At 44.1% G+C, this 26,897-nt stretch overlaps 1 protein-coding gene across 1 annotated transcript in view; it reads right to left on the bottom strand.

The window, feature by feature from the left end:
* LOC144168311 (phospholipid-transporting ATPase ABCA3-like) overlaps positions 1 to 24,544 on the bottom strand; it is an 84,759-nt gene extending 60,215 nt beyond the window's left edge. The window contains exons 1-3 of the mRNA XM_077697321.1: positions 24,487 to 24,544; positions 22,793 to 23,061; positions 3,511 to 3,756 (exon numbers count right to left, since the gene is read on the bottom strand). Of these exons, the coding sequence (XP_077553447.1) occupies positions 3,511 to 3,756; positions 22,793 to 23,061; positions 24,487 to 24,544 (573 nt within the window). The remainder of the gene's footprint in view (positions 1 to 3,510; positions 3,757 to 22,792; positions 23,062 to 24,486) is intronic.
* Between the last annotated feature and the right edge of the window lie 2,353 nt (positions 24,545 to 26,897).

The raw sequence follows: 26,897 nt of genomic DNA, 5'->3' as shown, positions 1-26,897 counted from the left end.
TGCCCCACACCCAACACTCTCTACCATGTGGTCTGGGAGTGCCAACAATCACCATCATTAACCCCCCTACAAAACCCAACACTGGAGCAGTGAGAAGACCAGCTGACTAGCTCACGCCCTCAAGATCAGCAACGACTGGTGGACAGGGCCCGCCGCGTAGCCAAGGACCAAGGCTTCCTGGACTAAGGAGGCCTCCCACAACGCAACTCTTACTGTTGAATAAATGTTTATTCCTCCTCCTCAGCATTGTTCAGCAAAAAATGATAGTCGGCTTATTTGAAGAACGTCAACACGCAGCTGGTGTTATCAGTGTTATTTTGTTTTTGTTTTGTTTTTTTTTTTGCTCGACTTTCGCGAGAGCAAATTAAAAACACGTTCTAGACACTTCTTAACCATAAAATACAAACACGGCTAGGGCCGCAGCCTCGATCTCGTGTTTCGAGCGTTAAATCCAGGCAATCCGATTAGATGGCGCGACAGTATTGGGAGCACGACAAAATTGATTTCAGAAAACCTCCAATAGTTGGCCCTAGTGTCACTAGAGACAGGAGGGGAACAACGTGAGAGGGTGGTGGACAGGCGCAGTTAAGTGGCAGGAACGGCAGGGGACCACAGTTGCCAGGTTGGGCTCCGAACAGCGAAACTAGGCTCTCCATTTTGTGGTTTTCGGGAAACATTGTAGACTGGCTATCTGGCTATCCTCGGGATATTCTGCAGCCTTGCGTTAAATATACTAAAGGTTTTAAACACTACAGTTTAAAACAGACCGCCCGACACTTTTACGAGGGCTTGCAAAAAAAAGGTAAACAAACCCGTCGCAGCGGAATCTGGTGCGAGCTGGCTGGTTTATGGTCTTGAAACCATTTCTCGCAGCGCGCAAAAACAGCACGTAATCCTGGACATTCAGGCAGACACGGGCGTGACTTTCAGCTGATTGATTTTTCGGGCATCCGAACAATTTATCATTATAAACGCAACAGAAAAGAATCCTAAGAGATATGACATTTGGCCAGCAGCGTTTGTGCAGATTTACTTTGAGAAATGGTTTAGAGATATTTTACCTCTTTTTGAAACATTAGGAGTGCCAATGTGTGCCGACCACCTGGAGTAGGCAGAAATTCAAGAGGTCTCATGGGTGACCAGCAGATGCGGGTGCACAACAGAAGATGCGGGTGAACGCCGCTACTGTCGCGACTAACTACTCACGTTTCTAGTGTAAAATGCTGCATTTGAACTAGTGTTTAGCTACGTCACTCTAACAAATACCGGATTGCGGAACAGAATACCACAGAAATGTTGGAGAACATTTTGCATGTAAAATTTGGGCTAACCCGACACGTCAAGTCTCGTAAGCACTTTGCACCATCCCAAAATTCTCAGCGACCCCAGGGGAGCTGTATGTGCTGGAAACGAGTGATGTTTAGTTTGATGGATTGCACTCGTCCTGTAAATAAATGGAACCCGTCGCAGCATACATCTAAATGAATGGTTCAAATCACTCGCTTGAAATTTTCCAATTGGGCACTTTGAGCTTTAGGTCGACTAAGGCTACTTTTGGATATATGGCGCTAAAACGTGGTGGGTTGCTCTAGGAGAAACCGGCAATTCTGCCGAGGACTATCGTACTTCGACGGAATGGGCAGCGACGCAAGCAGATCCGCGGTCATTTTTCTGGCCGGAAAAAGGTGCGTCAACTAACCATATCACTAGACCTAATAGTATTGTTTATTAAAATTTGGAGTGCAGGACAACTGCTGTCCTATGGTCTCACAAAAGCGACGTGTTGTTCTGGAGCGACGACTCCTGTTGTGTTTTTATTTCACAGGCAAAACGAGGCGCGCTGTAGTGGCAGAGGTCAACGGATTACTACCGTGTCAACCGGGAGATCTAACCTGTTCTTCACAAATTGCGAATTAAAAAAACGCAAGGAATACCCTGACCACCACTCGTGCACTAACATGTCTACTGTGATACACCTCCTGCCGGCACTGCTCCTGTCAGAGGGAAAACAATGATGATGAATATGAAGCATGTTGAATATGTAACCAAGCGCCTTTTCGAACATGCCAGCCTTAGTTCTCGTTCGTGTTGGATTGTAGCGTCTGGATGCTGCATCGTGTTAGAGAATAAATTGAGAAACTTGCCTGTTATACCTCAATACTGATGACATCAAAAATGCGATGATACGAAAAATTTAAATTTTGGGTGTGATTGTTAAATGTTTCAATAAATTTTGTTCGCTGCCGGGCACGCGTTGAGGGTAATTTAAAATATCAAATTAATTGAATGCAACAAAGTTGTCTGTGGTCTTTATGACCCCTTTAAACATTCCAATTGTAAAATTGCAGTGGAGTTGAAGCCTAGTTGGTAACCCAGAATACTCCCTGCCATAAGTTTAGACTGAAGTCCACCAGCATTTCAAATATCCCGTGAGTTCTTTGTCGTATAAACGGTTTTTTGTTTTGGCTTTTTTTACAGATCGTTGATTGATTGTAGGGTTTAACGCGCCCACGCAACTGAGGCGATGAGGCGCGCCGTAGTGGAGGCGCTCCGGATTAATTTTGACCACCTGGGGATCTTTAACGTGCGCCCGCCGAAATCTCGTACACGCGAGCGTTTTTGCTTTTCGCCTCCATCAGAAAAGCGGCCACCACGGCCGGGAATCCAACCCGCGACCTCGTGCTCAGCAGCGCAACGCCTTCGCCACTGAGCCACCGCGGCGGGTTTTTTACAGATCGTAAACATTCATTCTGCGAGGTCATCACAATCGCTGCGTTTACTGGGAGACCATAAATGTGCATACGCGTAACGAAGCGGGGTGGCACACCACGTCCTACTTTTCAGTGTAGCTCACTTCCAGAGAAAACGCACAGGTGACAGATAACGGTCGTTCTCGCTCCTACAGTGCGATTTTCACCGACGCCTGCGTTCCAAAAGCAGGCGCATTCTTTACGACCGGGGCAGATACGCGGGGCAAGGCAAAACGAACCTGTAACAGCAGCGGTGTCAATTTATCAAGTCTTATTAAGACGACAGTTTCCGTGTGACGCCGCGGAGTAGTGATGAGCTGCTGTCATTGATGCTCGGGGGGGTGGCCTGGTAATACGCAGAACCGCGTCCCTGGTGAAGTATGATTCGTTAGAGCATTCTATTTCGATCGATTTCGCAATTATGAGGCCGCAAATTATACAAGCAATCATCATCACCATTTTTATGCTCACTGAAAGATGAATGACTCTAGCAGGCACGTTGTACTGCTGCTATAGATTTAATCGTACAGTTGTGTGTTAAGTTACAGTTAAGTTACAGTTAAGTTTGCAGATGGCTAAGTTAAATCTAAAAAGAGGGTTTTTATCGGTAAACACGGTGTCATATACGCGCACTTCAATTTGATCGTGTTCAACGCGTTACACCCACCATGGGTAGAGAAACACGTCAACAGTCATGACGCGTGAAAGTGTGTAGCCGAAATAAATGTCATGGGCAAGGTACTCCGCGTTAGATTCCCACCTGGACGTCGAAGGGCAGCCGCCCGGTATAGAAGGTCACGTCCACGCTCAGGTTGTCGCCGTCACCGTTGGTCCAGTACTCCATGACCAGCGAACGCACTGGAGACGACTGGTTGGCAACTGTGCGCGACGTCGGGAGCACCTCTTTTTTTGAAGCCAGCCGGATGACTTTGCTGACGCCAAGGTCAGCGAACGCTTTTCTCGTCAGCATGTGCAGGTACGCGTTGTCTCCTGCGTAGTAGTAAACCTGCGACCGCCAGAAGTAAGGAGTTAGACGAAACGGTCTTGAGACAATTAATTGAAGATGGTCGGTGTGTGCTCGAATGTGTTTCAGGGCACAACGCGGTTTCGAGGGTAACGAAAGCTAGGACTTTTTTAAATGCAGAGCATTTCAGTAACTCACGATGTCACCCGCCTTGACGTCCGTAGTCCGCATTGCTCCCCCTACACTATATAAAAAAATACTTACCGGCGCCAGGTTTCGATCCCACGACTCTGCGGGCGGAACGCAAGGTACATGGTGCTCTATCCACTGGGCCACAAAGCCGACTTTTTTTTTAATAACAAACACTTTATTTACAGAGATATATACAGGATCACATCAGATGATTGCAGGGTATTCTTCGTGCACAATAGTAGCTTTACGCATGCAGAAAAATAGGCGCTTACGGCCTTTACACTAGCATGGCGTAAGCATGTTCTGCCGGCAAGTGTGAGCTAGTGGCATCGCAATGCTGGCACAGCCGCAGAGGTAGGGTGGCAATTACACCAGCACGAACGTTATCGAATGGATGACGGTGCCTTTTGTTCACCGCTGGAAGGCAACGGGATGGGAGCGGAGGGAGGGGAAGGGGTTCTGGGCAAGCAGAGGTGAGCAGGAGTGTTTCCCGGTCCTAGCCATCAAATTGAGTCCCATCTCCTCCGCTCCTTTACCTTAAATTCTGAAAGGACACGCGAACCCTGCGCCAGTGCATCACGCAACTCGGAGTCTGAGTCAGGCCCGTCAAGGGCAGCCACTGCCCACTGCGCCTTCTGAACAAAATGCCTCCACGCCGGCCGAGGGTGTTCAGCGCATTCGACAGCATTCACCCTTGCCCTCCAAAGCGAGTGGAGTCCCATGACGTGGATGCAATCTCGGAGGTGTGGGAGTTCCGTGTCTGCATCCAAGAACCTTAAGTTGGTCCAGGTGAGCTGCCATTGTGTGCCAAAGGAGCACTGCAGCTCGTCCCAGAAATACGATGCCGTATTGCACTCTAAGAATACATGCTCGCCCGTCTCCCGCCTTCCGCACAGCGGACAGTTGGCCCCTCCAGGGAGGACACAGAACGGAAGATTACGAACGCGCCTTACATCCTTGACTCATTCAACCGTCGGCCACAGGTGCGCCCTCTCCCCCGCGTCCTCCTCGCCTTCCCTCCGCTCGCAACGCCCTCTCTCGCCGCGTTCGGTTCGGGCGCACAAAAGTTGGGGACGTGCGCAACAACCTCTCTCGCCGCGTTGGGTTCGCGCTGAGCAACAGTCGGTTCGCGCGAAAAGAACAGGGGGGGGGGGCGCTGGCATCGCGCTCTCTCGCCGCGGTCGGTTCGCGCTTAAACCACATATGTCGTTCGCGCGCGCTCCGGTTGCTAACATCTGTGGCGTGATCGTGACGTCAACATCACGCGATTTCGGCGCTATAACACTCTCTCGCGAGGGGCATTGGATTGGATTCGATTGGCTTGGCTTGGCTTGGATTGGATTGGATTGGATTGGATTGGATTGGATTGGATTGGATTAAAGTGGATTGTGTTGGATTGTGTTGCGTCATAGCCGCGGCAGGGGGTTCACGGCACGTTTCACGTTTCACCATCGACTTCATCGACAATGTCTACGCTGGAAGACAACAATTACAACAACAACAACCAATACGTAATCCATACGACTTGCAGGCGCGCCCCCGGCGGAAATGCTCTGCATTTGATCGTGCCCCTCGCGAGGGGGATGTTTCTTTCTTTTATAGGTATAGATCACACCTACGGGAGACGCGTAGTTGCCGAAGGTGTCAACAGATGGCGACCGCTAAGCGAACGCGGGAAAACTCAACTGAATTTTACGTCCAAAAGAATGCAGATTAAAAAATCTCGCTGGCCTTCTTATCCGCATGTTTATCTAACGAGCGAATGTATCGGAAGACCTCCTTGTCGCGTAACCCAGAACTAAACAAGAGACTGGTAGCATTACATCCGGTATTTATTTCCGAGCGATGGCCGCAATGGTGCTCTGTCGGCCACATCCTCGTTCTGCGCCTCTGACCTCAGAAATGCTTCCATCAGTCAGCAGGCGCCCAACACCCTTAACTCGTGTCCACGTCTGCGTAACCCGCAAAAACCTCCTTTCACAACATCTTCTGGTCTTCTGGGGGTGTTTAATATTGTTTTTATCCGATTTGATTGCGCTCTGTTTTTATCTTCTTTCCGCAGGTGACGCAGCCTAGCGGCCGTGCGCCATGCCCCAAGCTGCCGCGCAGTTTGAATTATCCGTGTCCGAGGTCCTTCCCATTCGAATTAACATGTTTCTCCGATACATACGTTTCTATGGAGACTTGATCAAACTGAATAGCGCCGCTCGAATTATCCGTAAATTCGAATTAACGAGCTTTCACTGTATATTGCAGGCGCGTAGCCGCAGCATAACATGGTGTACTCCAAAACTGAAATTCGAGAGATGAGTCCGTAACTTCTATTTCACTTTATGCGCAATGTTATAAAACTTCCCCATCTCTGAACACCCCTCGGAAAATAATGGCAATTTCGCTCTGTCTGTATGATTGCTCAGCGAGGCCGAGAATTGTGGTTAGGGTGCAGGTACTCGAAGTGCCGGAAGCGACCAGGCTGAATGGAATCTAAATGTCGTCGAAAGGGGCTGCGTGATTTCCTCTGCAACAGGACACGTCGGCTAAGATCCGCGACGTCTTGTACACTGCAGCTTATCTGCCCTAAGAGAAGACCCGCGTCCGCAAGGCGGACAAGACCAGTGACCACGCGCCCCAAAACAAAGTACAAATTTCCTTCCAAAAATATCTCGTTTGAATTTCACGTTCTTTGTGTTGAAGTTTTCATTTTTGACAGCATGCTGCTCCTGTCTTTTCGCCACGTTTTCCGCTTCGGGACACGCGTCATTAGATCCGGCCTGCTGATTACGGCCTGTTTTTAGCCCGATGTCCGGCGTTGATCATTTTCGCCGCAAGTCGTCGCTTTTTACATCACCGCTCTGCACTGAGCAGGGGGGCTCGATGTTTGGAACTGTTTATTGTTTTCTTCGACGAAGGCCGATCCGTGGTCGCTGAGTACGCGTAATGCTGAGAGCAGTCAAAGGCTGTTGGTGGATGTTACTAAAACGGCAACAATCCGTGCTGCTACACTCCTAGCGCTTAGAGTTTTTGCCCATGGACACGAAAATTCAACCTCAGCCATGTATAGCTTCGGTGGAAAAGTAGCCCCCCAGCCAGTGAACAGGTCATGTCAGGCGCTCTTCGTGTTGGCTCTCCTTTTTGCGAATACCTTACCAGTCTCGCTGCGTCGTTACCCCTCTCCGAACAAACCCGATAGCGCGTAAAGATGGCGGTACACAAACTTCGAGTGCAGACAAGGTGAATACCTCCCTCTGCTAGCCTACGGGACAAAGAGTCTGTGTAAATTACTTTTGCGAAGTAAACAAAAAAGAGCTCCGTGGGTGGAGTCAACCATTTGTTCGCTTCTGCTAGTGCCTCAGATTTTTTTTTCCGCGTGCTTAGAGAAACATAATTAGTGGAAACAAGACTCGGTGAAGGCATAGGGTAAAAAATATGGCAGCTGTCCAGAAATTAGGAACGCCCAGAATAGGAATGCTTGAAAGCTCACCGGAGAGACGGCCGTCACCCTACTGTTCGACGTAAGCGTGTGATGATTACTGCGAGAACAATGCCCCCGATGGCACTTGGGAACATGGTAGCCACCAGGCCAGAAACTGGCGCTAGGCACGGGCTTCACTGCACGCCTGATCGCCCGTATGTGACACATCGCTTAGAAACTTGCTGCGCAGACAAGTCACAGGAGTATAACGAAACGTAACAGGATGCCTGGAATTTCATTTTTCAACAGATATATCCCGGTACCAGCAATCATTCCGAACGCGTTGCCTCACTGATCCGAAAATGCTTCGGCGCAAGCCACCGCATCACTCCCGTTCGAGTCGCTTCCAGCAAGCTTTCAGCCGCAACCCCGTCCATTGTTCCAAAGCGCTGGAAAAATGAGCTGTTTACGGAATCAGAGATTACCCGGCACAGCTTACCCTCTGCCCTGGTTGCCTTTCATGAATGTTTGTGGTTCCCTCACCGCTTTTTTTTTCTTTTTATCTCGGCCAAGATACCGTTTTACTTTCTGGGGGAATGTGGCTCTAGGATGTGTTCCAACGTTCCTCATTACACCCTGCAATCTCTTAAAAATTTTAACATGCTGGAATACACAACATTCTACAGTTTACATTTTGCCACTCTCACAAGTAAGCTTTTTTTTCTTTTTTTTTTAACGCGCCGACACAACGCAGGCGATGAGGCGCGCCGTAGTGGAGGGCTCCGGATTAATTTTGACCACCTGGGGATCTTTAATGTGCGCCGAAATCTCGTACACACGGGCGTTTTTGCTTTTCGCCTCCATCAGAAAAGCGGCCGCCGCGGCCGGGAATCGAGCCCGCGACCTCGTGCTCAGCAGCGCAACGCCTTAGCCACTGAGCCACCGCGGCGGGTACAAGTAAGCTCTAAGAAAGCTTCTTGTTGGGGCTCTGGGGGCGCCATTTGCGGTGCTCTCGGGCGCACTAGTGACCGATGTTGGAATAGTTTATGCCACCTAGGAATGAAGATCGCGCTCCAATATCTTGAGAAACACGTCTGTTTGAAATCCAGGATTGAGCCTGCGCGATTCTTAGTTAACTGAATGAAACTTGGAACGAGTACAATTTTATATTAAGGGACAAACATGGGGCTGTCCGATTCTCTTCCGTAAGCCCATGCATTGGTAGCAGACGGAAATTCCACGACATTTAGAAATTTTACCGTGAACTACGCAATTATGGGGAACAAACACAGGTTTTGCGCTTAAAAGACAACACACACAGGAAGGAAGGGACGAGCGAAATCCCGTCCTTATGTCAAAGTTATGTAAAGTAGATGGAACTCGGCTAACATTACATCCGTTTTTGCGCCTAAAAGTCATGCAATTTGTTTTACAATAGTTCCGAGGAGAGGAGAGTTACAGCCATTTTATCCAACCATGCTCCCCACGTATAAAACGATACGTAATCACAGCAGGCGGCAATTTCGTAACATTGATAGAAGCGTCTTAGCGGCCGATTTCAATAAAATTTTTTCCAGGACACTAAGAGTAGATTGACACCTACAGAGCGTTTGCGAGGAACCGGACACGAAGTTTCTTTTTTAGGCAGACAGACTCATAGACGGACGGACACGGCGACACGCACCACCGCCGGACAGCAGCTATAAACATACGGCTTCGCTGCAAAAATTCGTAGGCCATCACACCTTTCCAACGACGACCAGCTAAGCTGTCGGGTATTCTTTTGAAATAGCCCCTTCTGTAGCAGCAACTACCGTAACTACAACTGCACCACAGGCAACACTTGAACACCGATCGGTGACGGATAGCCCCTTCTGTAGCAGCAACTACCGCAACTACAACTGCACCACAGGCAACACTTGAACACCGATCGGTTACGGCAGAGCGAACTCTCAGTGGACGCGTAAAGTGCCGCACATTTCGAATTGCACGCGCCCTTACTACTTCCCCTACAGACGCTTTTCGCAGCGGAGATGATGTAGGACAAACCTTTGTGCCCATCTGCTGTAGTGCGGGCGTCACGCAGGGGCGAAGTGGCCCATTGTGGCAGCGCAGGCGAGCGACGATATAATGTCACAATGAAAACGAACGCGGACTACAAAGATTCGTAGCTGCGACGGCGAAAGAGGTGGTAGCGGCATCTAATAGGCCAAATGATAGCGGCCGCAATTCATTCCAGGGCTGCGCATTGAACTGCCGATCGCGGCGGACGCGCACTTTTTAGGTGTGGAGTACCTTAGGACAGCACAATGTCCATGCGCTGTCCGTGCGCATAGCATTTGCAATCGCAAAAAAAGTCACACAGGCACCGGCAGGATTCGAGCCTGTGTCCGGTGGACCAGACGGAGTTGGTGTCAGTCGTCTCACCTATTGGGCTACGACCGTGAGTTAGCACCCGAGAGTCAAACGGCTTACTCCCTCGCCTGTAACGGTGTGGAGTACATTAAGACCTCCCAATGTCCGTCTGCGTCCATCCGTGCGCACGCCGCCATCAAGCGAAAATCAAGCGAAATTCGATTTAAGCCGTGAGTTGCAGTTTCAATTAGGGAATAATCAAGGTGACTCACGGCTCAAATCGAATGACGGTCATTGTGCAAATCGAATGTCGCTCGGGGCGCAATTTGGATGTCATTTTGAGTCCCCGTACTCCGCACCCCCGCCATCATTCACGGAGTAGAGAGGCTGCCATTTTTTTTTTTTTTTTTTGCTCCGCGGCAGGTTCCGCTAGTTTAACCTTTAAGCGCGGCGCCTGCGACGTTAACTGGCCGACTTAGACAGCGCCGTTTAACCTCCAGTTTTGTTTCTACTGGGTCATTCCACGCCAAACGTGCCAAACGCTCGACCATCTGTGGTCCCACTATAAAAATTCATGGTTCATCACTTCCCTACGCTATCTGTTCTCGTAGCCGATTTTTTTGTTGTTGTTGGGGGGGGGGGGGGGAGAGAGATTTGCCTTTTACAGCAAATTGAAAAAGCGGCGGCGATCAACGCCTACGTTGCCAAAAAACGCGCAAAAAATGTACAGAACACAGTGAAAAAATTTGAGGTATAGAAGAAGCGCGCTTCCTTTCTACGATGCATACACAGTTGCTAGTGTGTTTGAAAATGGGCTTTGCGGTGAAGCCAAACGGCCTTTCTGTGCGATCTGTGCGAGCTGTTAGGACCTTCCTAGGGACAATGCAGGTAATACCTTATTCGTATTGTTGACGGGAAGTACGGAAAAATATATGGGAGTTTGGGAGCGGCTAGGTTTAGTGCGGTAAACATATTAATTTTGAAAAATTTGCAAACTGCCTCATGTTGAGAGGCTTATCGCACTGTGGGCGTTCCAAGTAAAATTAAAGGCTTCGGCTCATTTTAAAGAGTACAAATAGGGCATTTATTTCATGGAGTTTAGTCGGAGTACTTTTTGTTGTCAGGTAGAAAGTATTTTGGAAGCCCATCACGGCCACAGACGGTGGGCCGCAAGTTCCCTTCGCTCCAACGACGGTTCCAGCGCGCCAGCAGCAAGGTGCGGCGGCAACGCAGGTCGCGCGACTTTTCACGCGGCTAGTTGTTTTAAGGGGTGCGGCTGGCTTTTACTCAATTTCAAACAGGCGTCATCGCCAGATGATCAGTTGTTTCGGCACCAAAATGAATTCCCCAACACTGCGTTCATGCAGGTGATAACGTAGTAGGAAATCGGTTGCCGGTCGCTCCTTGGTGCATTTAAGAGGGTGCAGTTTTCATTGGGGTCCCCGACGTGGGTTATTTGCCACTTGGAAACTCTGTGTGGGAGAATAAGACGTGAGCCCAGTAGTGAAAATTGGCAGCGATGATGGTTCAAGGTGATGGAAGGTGCGCGCACTTTTCGAAGAAATTAACTAAAACCTTCTTGAGGGTTGCCCTGTTTTTTCCTCAAACATTTATTTTGGCACTCATAGCAGGAAGATACTTTTAATGTTCTTTTCGGCCCATGTAAAAAGCGGATGGGGTGTAAGTATTTGTCACTGGTAAGGTCTCTGAAGAATGGCGCTGGTTGCCAATTGCTTAACGGTGCCCCCAACCCCGTCACAGGCGCTCGTTCCGTTTGACGTTGCAAGAAAGTTCCACTCAGCCGATAAATTGAAGTAATTTTCGTAGAAGCACAAATTAAGAAATGTTTTCTTGTTCGTGTACTGTGATGATGCCCCGTCCGAAAAATAGTGAATTTTTCGGACAGCAGAGTATTCCTGTTTCAGAACATTTAATGTCTCAGCTTGAAATGTAGCCACGCCCGTTGTGTGGTCAAGGGAGTCCGAAATGACGTCAAATAATTTTACACAGAGGACCCCGGCTCTTCTGAACGATGGTATGCCACAAAGGTATGCCACTATCGTGACTTGCGTATTTACCCAAATGTACGATTTGGGAGCACCTTGCATAGGAAAGTATGTAATTTTATGCGAAGTCTAAATGAAAAACCATCTCCTCACCTTTCCGAGTGCTTTTCAGCTCTCGCAGGTACTTTTCTTGATGTTTGCTTATGAATTCGTGCATCTTGAGATCATCTACAGCGTCTGAAAACTACCAAAAATTCGGTACAACTTCAAATTGTTTTCTCTAGTCTCCAGCGAACACCTGCGATCCGGTTTAGATTGCTTTGTCGGCCCCCCACTTTAACACCCCGGCCGACGCACTGTTTGGTAATGCCTCGGTGTACGATGTGGCGGAATCTGGCGGTGTGTCCGATGACGTGCACGTGCGTTTACAAACAGGAAGCGCAATATGTTTGCGCAAAAACAAGCGTATCCTAAGTTACCACAACAACGTCGTACGTATCCTGCGAAGAAGCCATTTCTGTGGCCACTAAGGGATTCTGTCTGCTTATAAATAAGTAATTGTCAGTATCCTGAAAATTCTGTGGGCGAAAACCATAATTCGCGTCATTTCATTTCTCAAAGAGCTGCCAGCTGATGTCGATAATTTGTAATAAATCGGTGTTCCTTCCCGCGTATTTTCAACTTAGTCACTGAAAATTTCGTGGCCGTTCATGATTTTGTTTACGGATAGGGACGTGCCAGTAGTAAATAACTTAGCGCCCATTTCTACCGTTTTCCTTCAACCTGAGCGTGTCGTAATAAGTTCGTGAAAAAGCGAGCCGAGAGGCCGCCTCTACAAAACAGCACCAGCCAGCGCAGTGCGATTTAAGTTGCTCGTGCTATTAGGCCTGTTTGCGAACACTAAAGCTGATGCCCTGAATGGTTGAGAAACCGATTTTGCTATTAACGTAATTTTTCACGCTGCCTGCGTATAATGACGTCGAAAAAAACGCAGGTGATATCTATTGCCACTGGCGTACGAATGACTAGTGGCGAAAGGGGGAGGAGGAGGGGTGTCGTATTTCCAAAAACAAGGAGGGGCGCGGCTTGCGAAGTTTTTCATTGGCGAAGGCATCCTGCAGCGTAAGTACTTTAAGTGTAGTCTTGGGCTCACATGCAGTGAAATATAAACAGAATTTTGCCACTTATGGACTGCGGATTAGATGAGTTAGATAGCTTAGGCCTCATCCTAAAAAAATCATAGCGCATAAAAAGAGGACGGAGAGGAGACAAGACACAAAAGAGAGCTGACATCTCGCAATTGAGCGCTCTTTGGTGTCTCGTTTTTATGCGTAGCATTGCTTGCCGAGTACCCCCACAGCCACGACCATGTAACGCCCTGCATTTCCACAAAAATGCACATATCGCGGAAATTCCACCTGTAATCGCATAAGTACCGTAAATCGAGACAACTGCTCGCACTGAACTTACAAAAACTAAAAAATAAGGAAAATACAAAAATTACGAAAAATGGCGGAACCTAAAACGCCTTCCATTACCACAATAATGGAGATTGCATGAAAGTTCCACCTGTAATCGTTAAAATAGTGTAAAATGAAATAATGGGTCCTACGAAATTTTGAAAACCTGAAGAAATTAGAAAAAATAATTGCGGAAACTGGGGAACTACGTAGCGCCCTCCACTTCCACAATATTTAAGATTTCAGGGAACTTATAAATGTAACCGTCATAATACCGGAAATGGTAGGACAATATTTTGAACAAATAAAAGAAAAATATTAAAAATTTCCTTGAATGGCAAAACATATAACGCATGGCATTTCCACAATAATGCAGGTTTCGCGAACGTTCCACGTGTAATCGTTATAATACCGTAAATGGAGGTAATTGGTCTTACGAAATCTTGAAAAACTAAAAAACATACAAAAAAACAATTACGGAAACTGGCGAACCGTGTAACGCCATGCATTTCCACAATAATGCTGATTTCGGTAACGTACTAATTGTAATCGTTATAATACAGTAAAGGGAGGTAATTGGCATGATAAAATTTTTACAAAATAAAAAAATACCAAAAATATAAAAAAATCCGGAAATAGGCAAAAGGTATAACGCATGGCATTTCCCCAATACTGCAGATTTCGCAAAAGTTTGACTTGTTGTCGTTGTAATAGGGTAAATGGAGCTAATTCGTCGAACGAAATTTTGAAGAACGAAAAATAAAATACAAATATTTACGTAAAATAGTGGATCGTGCAATGCCTTGCATTTACACAATAATTCAGCTTTCGGGAATGTTAGAAATGTAATCGTTATAACAACTTAAATGCAGATAAATGGTCGGACAAGATTTAAAAAATGAAATAGGAAAAATATATAAAAATTAAGGAAAATGGAAAAACGCCTAACGTATGGCATTTCCACAATATTGCAGATTTCGCGAAAGTTCCACCTGAAGTCGTTATAATAGCGTAAATGGAGATGATTCGTCGAACTAAATTTTGAAGAACAGAAAAAATAAGGAAATCAACAATAATTTAGGAAACCAGCGAACTATGTAGCGCCCTGCATTTCCATAATAATGTAGATTTCGGGAAAGTGCCAAATGTAATCGTTATAATTCCACAAATGGAGATAATTGGTCAGAGAAAGTTACGAAAAAATTAAAAAATAGAGAAGTATTAAAAATTACGGAAAATGGCAAAACGTAAACGCATGCCATTTCCACATTAATGCCGATTTCGCGAAAGTTTCACCTCTGGTCATTTTAATAGGGTAAGTGGATATAATTATTCTAACAAAAGTTTGAAACAATAAAAATAAAAAATATAAAATAATTACGGAAAATAGTGAACGTGTAATGCCCTGCAGTTTTCGCAAATGTTTCAAATCAAATGTAATCGTTATATAATGTAAACGGAAATAATTGATGAGGACGAAATTTATGAAAAACAATAGAAGAATACGACAAATATTAAAAAATTCCGGGAAATCGCAGAAACGTATCGTGCATGGCTTTCCTACAGCAACGAAGAATTCGCGAACGTTCCACCGGTAATTGTTATAACAGCGTAGATGGAGATCATTCATCGAACGAAATTTTGAAGAATTCAAAAAATAAGGGAAATAAAAAATAATTACAGAAGCTCGCGAACCATGTAACGACCTGCATTTTCACAATCGTGCAGATTTCGGTAACCTTCCAAATCTAATCTTTATAATGCAGTAAAGAGACGGGATGGGTCGGACAAAATATTGAAAGAATAAGACAAAAAAATATTCACGAACTATGGAAATTGGCAAAACATATAACGCTTGCCATTTCCACAATAATGGAGATTTCACGAGAGCTCCACCTTTTGTCGTTGTAATAGCCTAAATAGAGGTAATTGGTCGAACAAAATTTTCAAAAACCAAAAAATACGAAAAAAAGTCATTACGGAAACTGCCGAACCGCGTAACGCCCTGCATTTCCACAATAATGCAGATTTCGGTAACGTACTAAATGTAATCGCTATAATACAGTAAAGGAAGGGAAATTGGTAGGACACGATTTAAAAAAAAAAGAAAAATATAAAAAAAACTCAGAAAAACCAAAACGAATAAAGCATGGCATTTCCACATTAACGCAGATTTCGCAAAAGTTCTACCTGTTGTCTTTTTATAGCGTAAACGGAGCTAATTGGTCGAACGAAATTTTGAAAACAAAAATAAAAATAATTACGGAAACCGTTGAATTGTGTAACACCCTGCATTTCCACAATAATGCTGCTTTCGGGAAAGTTACAAATGTAGTCGTTATAATAACGTAAATGGAGATAATTATTCGGACAATGTTTTGAAAAACGAAAAAGAAAGATATTTAAACATTACGGCAAATGAAAAAGCATATAACGCGTCGCATTTCCACAATAATGTAGATTTCGCGGAAGTTCCACCTGTAGTCGTTACAATAGCGCAAATGTAGATAATTTTCGCACAAATTTTGGAAAAATAAAAATTAACAAAAAATAAAAAACAACTACGGTAACTGGCGAAGCGTGCCCCACTTTGTATTTCAACAATAGTGCAGATTTCCGGAAGTTTCCAAATGTAATCGTTATAATATTGTGAATGGTTGGACAAAATTTCGAACAAATAAAAGAAAAATATTAGAACATTACGGAAAATATCCAAACATATTACGCATGCCATTTCCACAATAATGCGGATTCCGAGAACGTCCCACCTATAATCGTTATAATAGCGCAGATGGCGATAAATTGGTCGAACGAAATTTTGAAAAACTCAAAAAATAAGAAAGAAATAATTACGGAAACTGGCGAGCCGTGTGATGCCCTGCACTTGCACAATAATGCTGATTTCGGTAACGAACTAAATGTAATCGTTATGATACAGTACAGGGAGGTAATTGGTGGGATCCACTTTTGAAAAAAATAGAAAAATATAAAAACTACATTAAAAAACTACAGACATTGGCAAAACGTATAAAGCATGGCATTTCCCCACTATTACAGATATCGCAAAAGTTCCATTTGTTGTTGTAATAGCGTAAATGAATTTATTGGCCGAAAGAAATTTTGAAATATGAAAAAATAAAAATAAAAATAATAAAGGAAACTGGTGAATCTCGCAACGCGCTGCATTTCCACAATAATGCAGCTTTCGGGAAAGCTCCAAACGTAATCGTTATAAAACGTAAATGGAGATAATTGGTCGGACAAGATTTTGATAATAAGAAATAAGAAAATATTTAAAAATTACGGTAAATGAAAAAAAAAACGTATTAGGCATGGCATTTCCAAAATAATGCAGATTTCATGCAAGTTGCACCTGTAGTCGTTATACAGCGTGAATGAAGATAATTGGTCGAACGAACTTTTGAAGAACACAAAAAATAAGCAAATAAAAAATAATTACGGAAACTTGCGAACGATGTAACGCCTTTCATTTCCATAACAATGCATATTTCGGGAAAGTTCCAAATGTAATTGTTATAATTCCGGTAACAGAGGTAATTCGTCGTAGAAATTAATGAAATAATTAAAAAAAAATTAAAAAATTACGGAAAATGGCAAAATATATAACAAATTGCAATTCCATAATAATGCGGATTTCCCGATAGTTCCCCCTGTAGTCATTATGATAGGATAAATGGATATAATTATTCCAATTAAATTTTGAAACACACAAAAAAAATTACGGGAAATGGTGAACGTGTAATGCCCTGCGTTTCCAAAATAATGGAGATTTCGCGAAAGTTTCAAATGTAATTGTTATAATAACGTAAATGGAAATTATTCATTACAAAAAGTTTTTTTGAAAAAATAAAAAATTCAACAAATATTAGAAAATTCCGAGAAATGGCACAATTTACCATGCATTGCATTTCCACAATAATAAAAATTTCGTAAACGTTCCACGTGCAATCGTTATAATAGCGTACATGGAGATAATTGATCGACTGAAATTTCGAAAAACTAGAAAAATCAGATAAATAACAAATAATTAGTGAAACTGGCGAACGGTGTAACGCCCCACCCTGCCAGTGCCGTGGTCCTGTGTCCTTTCTTGTCCTGTCTTTTTAGCGCTGTTTTTTCACTTGGTAGCCCTGCCTCTCCACAATAATGCAGATTTCGGGAAGTTCCAAGCGTAATCTTTATAACAGCGTAAATTCATGTAATTGGTTTTACTAAATTTTGAAAAACTAAAAACATAAGAAAAATAAGAAATTACGGAAACAGGCGAACGGTGTGATGCCCTGCAATTACACAATAATGCAGATTTCGGTAACGTACTAAACGTAATCATTATAATACAGTAATGGGAGGTAATTGGTGCGATAAAATTTCAAGAAAACAGAAAAATAAAAATATCTAAAAAAATGACTGAACTGGTAAAATGTATAGTGCATGGCATTTCCCCAATGATGCAGATTTCTCAGAAGTTGTACCTGTTGACGTTGTGAAGGCGTAAATAGAGCTAATTGGTCGAACAAAATTTTTAAATACGAAAAAAAGTATAACGGAAACTGTAGAATCGTGTAGTGCGCTTCATTTCCCCAATAAGGCAGCTTTCGGGAAATTTCCAAATGTAGTCGTTATAATAACGTTAGTGGAGATAATTGGTCAGAAAAGATTTTAAAAAATGACAAATACAATATTTAAAAAGAACGGAAAATTGAATAACGTAGAAGGCGTGGCATTTCCACAAAAATGCAGATTTCATGAAAGTTCAACCTGTAGTCTTATAATGTAAATGGAGATAATTGGTTGAAGGAAATTTTGAAGAACAGAAAAAATAAGCTAATAAAAGAGAATTACGGAAACTGGTGAACTGTGTAACGCCCTTCATTTCCATAATAATGCAGATTTCAGGAAAGTTCCAAATGAAACCGTTATAATTCCGTAAATGAGGGTAATTGGTCGGAGAATTTTATGAATAAATATAAAAAAGAAATTTAATAAAGAATTAAAGAAAATGGGAAAACGTATATTGCATGGCATTTTCACAATCATGACAATTTCGCGAAAGTTCCCCCTGCAGTCATTTTGATTGGGTAAATGGATATAATTTTTCAAACGAAATCTTGAAACAGAAAAATAAAAATTTTAAATAATTACGGAAAATGGCGAACGCGTATTGCCTTGCATTTCCACAATAATGCAGATATAGCGACAGTTTCAAATGTAATCGTTATAATAACGTAAATGGAAATAATATGTGAGGAAAAAATGTTTGAAAAAATAGTGAAATATGACAAATATTAAAAAAATACGGGAAATGAGAAAACGTATCATGCATGTCATTTCCACAAAAATGAAGGTTTCGCAAGCGTTCCACCTGCAATTGTTATCGTAGATGAAGATAATTGATCGAACATAAATTTTCAAAATCTTAAAAAATAAGAAAAATAACAAATTACTGGAAATGGCGTATCGTGTAACACCCTGCATTTCCACAGTAATACATATTTCGGGAATGTTCCACCTCTAATCCTTATAGTAGCGTAAATGGAGGTAATTAGTCCAACGAAATTTTGAAAAAGTAAGCAATAAGCAAAATAAAACATTACGGAAACTGGGGAACCGCGTGACGCCATGTATTTCCGCAATAATTCAGATTTCGGTAACGTTCCAAGTGTAACTGTTATATACAGTAGGGAGGCAATTGGTCGGGCAAAATTTTGAGAAATAAGAAGATAAATATAAAACAAATTACGGAAAGTGGCAAAACGTATAATGTATAAGGCATGATATCTCCTCAATAATGAATATTTCGCAAAAGTTTTCGTTGTAATAGAGTAAATGGAGGTAATTAGTCGAACGTATTCAAAAACGAAAAAAAGAAAAAAACCATATACGGAATCTGGTGAACCGTGTAGCACCCTGCATTTTAATAATATTACAGCTTTCGGGAAAGTTCCACATGTAATCGTTATAGTAATGTAAATGGAGATAATTGGTCAGACAAGATATTTCAAGAAATGAGAAATAAGATAAATATTTAAAAATTACGGAAATGTAAAAACGTATAACCCATGTCATTTTTCACAAAAATTCAGATTTCACGAAAGTTCCATTTGTAGTCGTTATAATAGCGTAAATTACGATGATTGGTCGAACGAAATTTTAAAGAACAAAAAATAAGAAAAATAATACGGACACTGGGGAATCATGTAACACCTTTCATTTACATAATATTGTATATCTCGGGAGGTAATCGTAGGGACAATTTTGAACATATTAAAAATCAGTGTAATATTTTAAGAGAACGGAAAATGGCAAAACGTATAACGCATGGCATTTTCACAATAATGCAGATTTCAGGAAAGTTTCAAATGTAGTCGTTATAATACCACAAATAGAAATAATTGATGAGGGCGAAAGTTTTGAAAAAAAAGGAAAAAATTAAAAAACAAAATTGACAATGGCAAAACGTTTCACACATGGCAATTCCAGAATAACGAAGATTTCGCAAATGTTCTACTTATAATCGTTATAATAACGCCAATGGAGATAATTTGGGGGGCAGGAGTTCGAAAAACCAAAAACTTTGGCTGTAAAAATTCACACTCAAGACAAGGGGCATTACAATACTACGCATTAGTAGATAATTTTCCGAATTTCTGTGAACTTTTTGATGTGACAAATTTGCCATGCTGGCCACACACTCTTAGGCAAAAAGGACTAAAACAGGGACTAAAAACAGCTGTTAGTCTTCGTGGGCAACAGTTCATCTTAAATGGGAGTGTCTGTAGCAGAGTGCGTGCCGTGTGCACAAATGCGGACTAACTGTTCGTCCCCGCCGATCTATAAGGAGTAACGGGAAGACGAAACGCATGTATTTAGTGTCTTGGCTCCGTCGTTAATCCCCTAATGGTGTCGTCGTTGCCATGTCGCGCATATGTCTGTGGACAGTTTCAGATTTCCAAAACGCAAGTCATTGCAGTCAGTGGGTCCTTTACATGGTGCCATTGGAAAAAATATCGATGTTAATTATAAGAAAAGCGCCTAGGGTTGATAGAGTGGCGGGTATACAATGGCAAGGAGCGACGATGCGTGATCGACAGACGCTTCTCGGCGAGGTTATGTTGATACGCTGTTTTACATTCGATTCGGGCGAGGTAATAATGGCCAATGAAAGATTTCAAGCCCGTCAACATAACACAAATATTAGTGACAATAGCAAACGTTCATCCCCAAGCGTAATGAATATGTATGTTTCACAGACGAGAAAAGACGCATTAGTTGCTGATGAACACTGCAAAATAAAATTGTTCGCTTCAGGTAAGCGTCTTGAAGTTATCTTTTACACTCGATACACAATTGCCTTGTGCACCAAAGCTATGACAATGCTGCAACTGCTGTAAAACCGAGTTGTATCTCCCAGTCCCGATCGTCTAGCGACGCTAACTTGAAGAATTCAGGCTAAGCAACACCAAATTTGATTTTGCCGATGCAGGAAAATATGGCCTCTTTCTCCATTGTGACACTCACACAGACGACCGCTTTCACACACGATACCTAGAGCACTTAACGCATGTGTCGAACACTAAGAATACACTTAGTTAGCGCTAATTTGTGCGGAAACAAATCAGTCGTCCGATCACCCAGCCATCTATCTCAACAGGCGACCAGTTGATTGCTCTTTACGAGAAAAAACTGATTGTGAGGCTGTACTTATAATCGAAATGAGCAATGGTCCCTCAAGTTAGCAAAGCGCTAAGCGCAAAGCGCAAATAGCGGTCACTGTCGCTTGCACGGATAGAAATTCCAGGACCAGTTGCAATGAAACCAACACCTGGCACAGCACTACACGCTCTACACTTGAAAAGTATCTGCCCGTCAATCCCTCCGGCCGCGTGGCGTTGTGGTAGCGCGCCGGGTTCCTTGAGTATAATTGCGGTGGTTCGATGCCTGCTGGTGGACGGCTTTTTTTTTTCTGCGACTCTCGGCAGTTCGTCCTCGGGGGTATCGGAACGGCCCACCTGGGTGGCGGACTAACCATTCGTCCGCTTACATTTAGTCCCCAAAGGGGCTAATGATTGTGGCAAAGGCCGTTAGTCCCCCAAAGGACGAACTTTTTAGCCCTTTTTGCCTAAGAGTGCATGAAACTGCCCAAGTATCCGCACTCCTGAACATTAGGCCTCATGTTGCGATTTGATCTCTAGCAGCGTTCGTCCGTACTAGCGGCTTGTGTACAATGTAACAAGTCTCAATTGAAGACGTTGTACCTCAAAACGTCACGTTAACTCAAAGTGCCAAGTTAGACGAAACGCCCCATGCTTAAACTTCTGGAAAACTTGAACCCAACGACATGCCAAGCAATGTCATACTCATTGTACGTCGAGCTACGGGTGACTATTGACCACGTTAGGCCTCAAATGGTGATGCTAGGACTATCGTCGGGACGTCGCATACACGCGCCGCCTTTGCGGAAGCGAGTTATACATTAAAAATCAGGGCGGCTTCAAGAATAAGACAACTGAAATGAGGCTACGCAAAAGGGTCTCCACAAATGTCCCACGCAACCGGCAAGTACAGGCTGCGAGTGATTTCGCAATAAAATGCTAACCAACAGTGGCTAAAAGATTGCTGTATAATGTTGCCGCTATATACCGGCCTGTGCTTATAGAGGGAAGGCCAGCGGCAGTTTGTTCGGGCTCGAGACACCGTCCTCAATTCTTCAGACCCAACAGAACCATGTTTCCTTAACGCTTGGGTAACAGGAAGAGGAAGAAGATTGGGTCCTCTAGTAACCACAGAAGGCTCTGAGTGGGTGAGTTGTCACGGACTATAAGCGTCCTCGTTTCCCCAAAGAGTCTTGGGGCTTGCCCACTTCTGGTAATAAGCGGCCGCGCCCTTTGTAAATCATTCGTTATGGCTCTGAACGCTCGCCCGGGTAGGGGAAGGTGGCCCCTAGAGCACGCAGGTCATAGAGCACTGCTATGATCTGCAAATACAACACTCGTTCGTTGCTTCTGCCAGCAATGCGTGGCCTGGTCACCATCTGGTCAACTCATGTCCATGTCCTCGAAACTACGTCGGAAGGCGGCACTCTTAGGTGAAGCAAGCGACAGCGGAACAGTGACGGATGCAAGCAGCACATAAAACATTTGCCTGCAGTTTTTATATAATGTATGGAAGCAGTAATGGTGTACTTTTGATTTAGCACTGCACGTGCGTAGCACTAGCAGATTTTATCCATGAAGTAGAAGCCCATAAACATTTTTCCGGAAGTACAGACACATCTGGTCGCAGTCTTTTCTACGTTACTTATTATCCTCTCGTTAAGAGTTAAGACGTGTACATGACATTATCAATTAAAAAAACGTACTCTTAGAGATTACCTCGCGTGTTTTCGCGACTGTTTAAATTATTCTTCAATTCGTTCTTGTGTAACCAGTTTATTGCTAATATTATTACTATTTTTATTACAATTTATTACTATTTTTAGTATTATTACTATTTTTCTTTCTGTTCTTTGGTTGGCCACTGTGTGTGTGCTTTGTTCGACATCCCCCCCCCCCCCCCTCTTATGTAATACCCCCTAAGTGACCCCTAAGAGTAAATAAATGATTATGATGGCAATGATCAGCACCCCGTCTTACCTCGTGTATTTTGACCATGTCGGGATCGGTGTTCCAGAACACACGCGGGCGCACGGGAGGGTACACGGTGTTTCCGCGCCGGATGAGCGGCTCCCTGACTACGGTCTCCTCCTGAATTCCGAGCAGCATGACAATCATGAGCACCACCTCGAACAGCATGGCCGGGTAGTGGCGGCAAAGGCGCTTCAAGTACACGTTCTTCCACAGGAGCACGTGCATCTGCTGAGCCCACAGGACCCAGCGGCTCCGCACACGCTCGTCGGCCGCATCTGGGTAAGAACAGTTTGCCGTCGTTGAACGCGGTAAGGGAAGTTTGTCCGTCGATAGCTCGGTTTTTGCGCTGAGAGTGCAGTGAACACCCGCCCGGTGCCACCGCAAGACCAAACCGAGGCGCTGCTCGGCCGAGTCGCTGCTCTAGTCGCGAACGCGCCGGGAACATGGATACATTCAGCGCCTCCTTGTAGCACCTCCTGGTGGCGCGCGCTCCACTACGGCGCACCTCATCGCCTGCGCTGCGTCGGCGCGTGAAACGCCCACAATCAATCAATCAATCAATCAATCAATCAATCAATCAATCAATCAATCAATCAATCAATCAATCAATCAATCAATCAATCAATCAATCAATCTCCTGGAGGCACATGCCCTTACTCTCTTCCTTATCAGCCTCCCCGCACCCCTCCGCATGGAAATAACGACAGATAAGACGCTGTCACTCGGCAGCAACACGAGGCGCTGCCTTGACCTTGGCTGACCTTGATCAGAACGACGCTTCGAAAAACTATCCATTTTTTGGTTCGTACGTGGAGTAATCAAGCTTTCGCTCAAAAAAAGTGCTTGCGGTTCTCTTTCCGTCTAAGCAAACCGGCATAATGAAATTCACTGGCTGTTTTAAAGTACCAGGTGAGTGCCTACATTTCTAGCAACAAAGCGACGACCAGCGTAAGCTGCACCCTGGGATACCGCTTACAGTGGCGTTTTAGGAAATACACGACATATTTACGAACATTTTTATTCGAGACCACAAATGCCAGCATATAACTGTCACCAGACATGCATTTCTGTTTCGACGCGACTTTTGGTGTTGAACACAAGGCTGGCAACATATATTTGAGGGGGCTGGCTGAGGGCTGGAAAGCCTTAATTGTAACCATGCAACGAAAATCTATTCTTTACGCATGATAAAAAGGCGATTGTGGTTAGCACAAACGTTTCCAAGTGCTCGGAAGGTGCTGTGCCCTAATAAAAGTGATTGATTGATTGTAGGGTTTAACGCACCGACGCAACGCAGGTGATGAGGCGCGCCGTAGCGGAGGGCTCCGGATTAATTTTTACCACCTGGGGATCTTTAACGTGCGCCGAAATCTCGCACACATGGGCGTTTCTGCTTTTCGCCTCCATCAGTAATAAAGTGTGGCTAAAGTCAATATTTTACATTTGGACTCAGCGGTAACTACCGTGTGTTCTCTATAGCAAGAGGCATAATACGACTGATTGAGGATTCCGCCTCATCGCATAGAATAAAATTGAACCTCAAGGGCCGCGTTTTCCTGAACAATGGTCGAGACATTTCTTGTAAAAACTACGCCATTCCAGGGCTCTCGTACGCAGTCGCTAGAAAATTCATGTGCCCTATCAGTTTTTCTTATCACCGCACCAATATCTCCCAGCATTATTGATGGCGTGTGACCAACCTATAAGGATGCCAAGGAAGATGCTTATCAGGAAGCGTGGCGTGTTCAGCTCCGCCATCTCAAATTCAATGGTTTTCCACTCCAGAAGGCCGATTTTTGTAGCTTGATTTTACAGTTACGGCCTGCGCTGTTGCAGAGAGTAACCAGGTTTAAATATTTAGGTGAACTGGGAATCTCATGTAGGTAAGACATGCTAGAAGGTGGCGTATGGCTACTACACGTTATTAAAAGCCCGTGAGTGTTTCAGCGCAGCCACGTTGCGTTCACTATATTTCGCACTTGTGCATAGCCATCTAAGCTACTGTATAGGGTCGAGGGGCAGCACCTACAAAACATTTGAAACCTTCCAGCCGCTTGCAAAAGAGGTCAATAAGAATTATTACATTTTTAAATAGTACTGATACCAGTAAACCGCTGTTCCAATGCATGCGCGTAGTTACGCTGCACTCTGTTCACGTAATAAGCGTTGCGGATATATAAACAGAATAGCAAAACATGACGACCCTCTACCCCTAAGCATTTTTAAGTCACAGCCGTTCAGTGCAAGAGCTGGGATGAACGATTTCTTTAATTTAGCAGTTGCTAAAAATGTATACGGTCGGCGGCTAATAGAATTCATAGTACTTTTATTTGGAATGCTATACCGGCCTATGTGAAAGCCGCACGCATCTTTTCTGCGGCCACGAAGCGCTTTATGTTTGAGGATAGTGCTGTAGTTTGATTAATAATCTGTGTTCTTTTCTTTCTCCCCATAAATGCATTGTGTAATCCAGTATATGTATTTGTACATGTTTCGTTTGCCACTCTGCTACCGTTTGCAGAGTTATGCGGTATGTCTAACCATTGGTCCGGACACTAGCCAGCCAGGCTATGGGACCGAAAATATTTCTTCGAAGTTTTTTGCACCACATGGTGAAAGTAACTATAAAAAAAAATTCCCCCGCATTTCCCCGAGGGGGAGAATGTGAAAGTGCGAATGCACGGTTGTCGGCCCGCTTGCGGCGCTTGCGCTCGGCCCCCGCAGCCCACCGCCTCGCCGCCTTCTCTTCCATCTCTTCCATCGGGTTTGTAGTATCACGTGTAGACCACGCAGTTATCAAGCCGCTATAACGCCGCTGAGTCGCCAACGCACGCCGCTGACGACGTAGTTTGAATGCGTTAAAGATATAAGGCGCGTCACTAACGCTGATATCACGCCGCGTCCGTGGCTTGGTCGGTAGAGCGTCGCGCTGCGGCCGCAAAGTCCGCGGATCGAAACCTGGCGCCGGATGCTGTTTCTTTATAGAGGAGCACTGCGGACGCCGACGCCGCCGCCGACGCCGGCGGTGGATGGTTTGGGGTCGCTTCTAAAGTGCACTTAAAACGTCTCCTCGCCCCTCCAATAGGAGCGTACAGTGCCGGCGGTCTGCCTTATATCACGCTTGGCGGCTAGACGTTAGTGAACACTATCTTACCACTTAGTCATTTCTTGAAGTTACTTTATCAACTAGTTCCGCATGCAGCCACTGGTTCATTACAGCACCAGCTGGGCGTAGCCGACGATACCGTCAGCACATAACACCATATTGGCAATGGGCGTCGATTACGCTTTTATTTCAGGTCACACACCACCGCTTTATGAGAAATATTGGCTGCGAAGACAGGTGGCACGCAAAAACCCTTTCAACTAAAAAAGTTTAATACAAGTTATGGCTGCGCTCACAAGCCGGCCCAAATACGCATGTTTAAAGAACGTTACTATAGAGTCAGTGGTGCAGCTGTGTAGATGCAGCGGTGCAGCACCCCTGCATCTCTGACTCTATAAAAAAATGAAAATATTACGAAATATATAAAAAATTACGGAAACTATCAAAACGTATACCGCATGGCATTTCCACAATAATGTATATTTCGCGAAAGTTTAACCTGTAATCGTTATAATTGCGTAAATGGAGGTAATTGGTTGAAAAAAAGTTTGACAAACTAAAAAAATACGAAGACATAAAGTAATTACGTGAAAAGGCGAACCGTGTAACGCCCTGCATTTCCCCAATATTGCAGATTTTGCAAAAAGTTCCAAATGTAATCGTTATAATAACGTAAATGGACATAATTGTACGAAATTTTGAAGAACCTATAAGTAAGAAAAATATTAAATAATTACGGAAAGTAGCAAAGCGTATACACCACATGGCATTTACACAATATTGCAGATTTCACGAAAGTTGAGATAATTGGTCAAGCGAAATTTTGAAAAACTGAAAAAGGATAAGAAAATATAAACTAGCGACGTGCGATGGCAAACAGTGTAACACCCTGCATTTCCACAATGGTGCAGGTTTCGCGAAAGTTCCAAATGTAATCGTTAGAATAACGTAAATGAAGATAATTCCTGGAACGAAATTTCGAAAAACTAAAAATTAACAAAAATA

This window comes from Haemaphysalis longicornis, unplaced genomic scaffold, assembly GCF_048455015.1.
Source record: "Haemaphysalis longicornis isolate Haplotype H1 unplaced genomic scaffold, Haemaphysalis longicornis Haplotype H1 scaffold_2, whole genome shotgun sequence".
In the NCBI taxonomy this organism is placed as follows: domain Eukaryota; kingdom Metazoa; phylum Arthropoda; class Arachnida; order Ixodida; family Ixodidae; genus Haemaphysalis; species Haemaphysalis longicornis.
The sequence above is the reverse complement of the archived record's forward strand: the minus strand, read 5'-3'. Positions and strand labels throughout refer to the sequence as shown.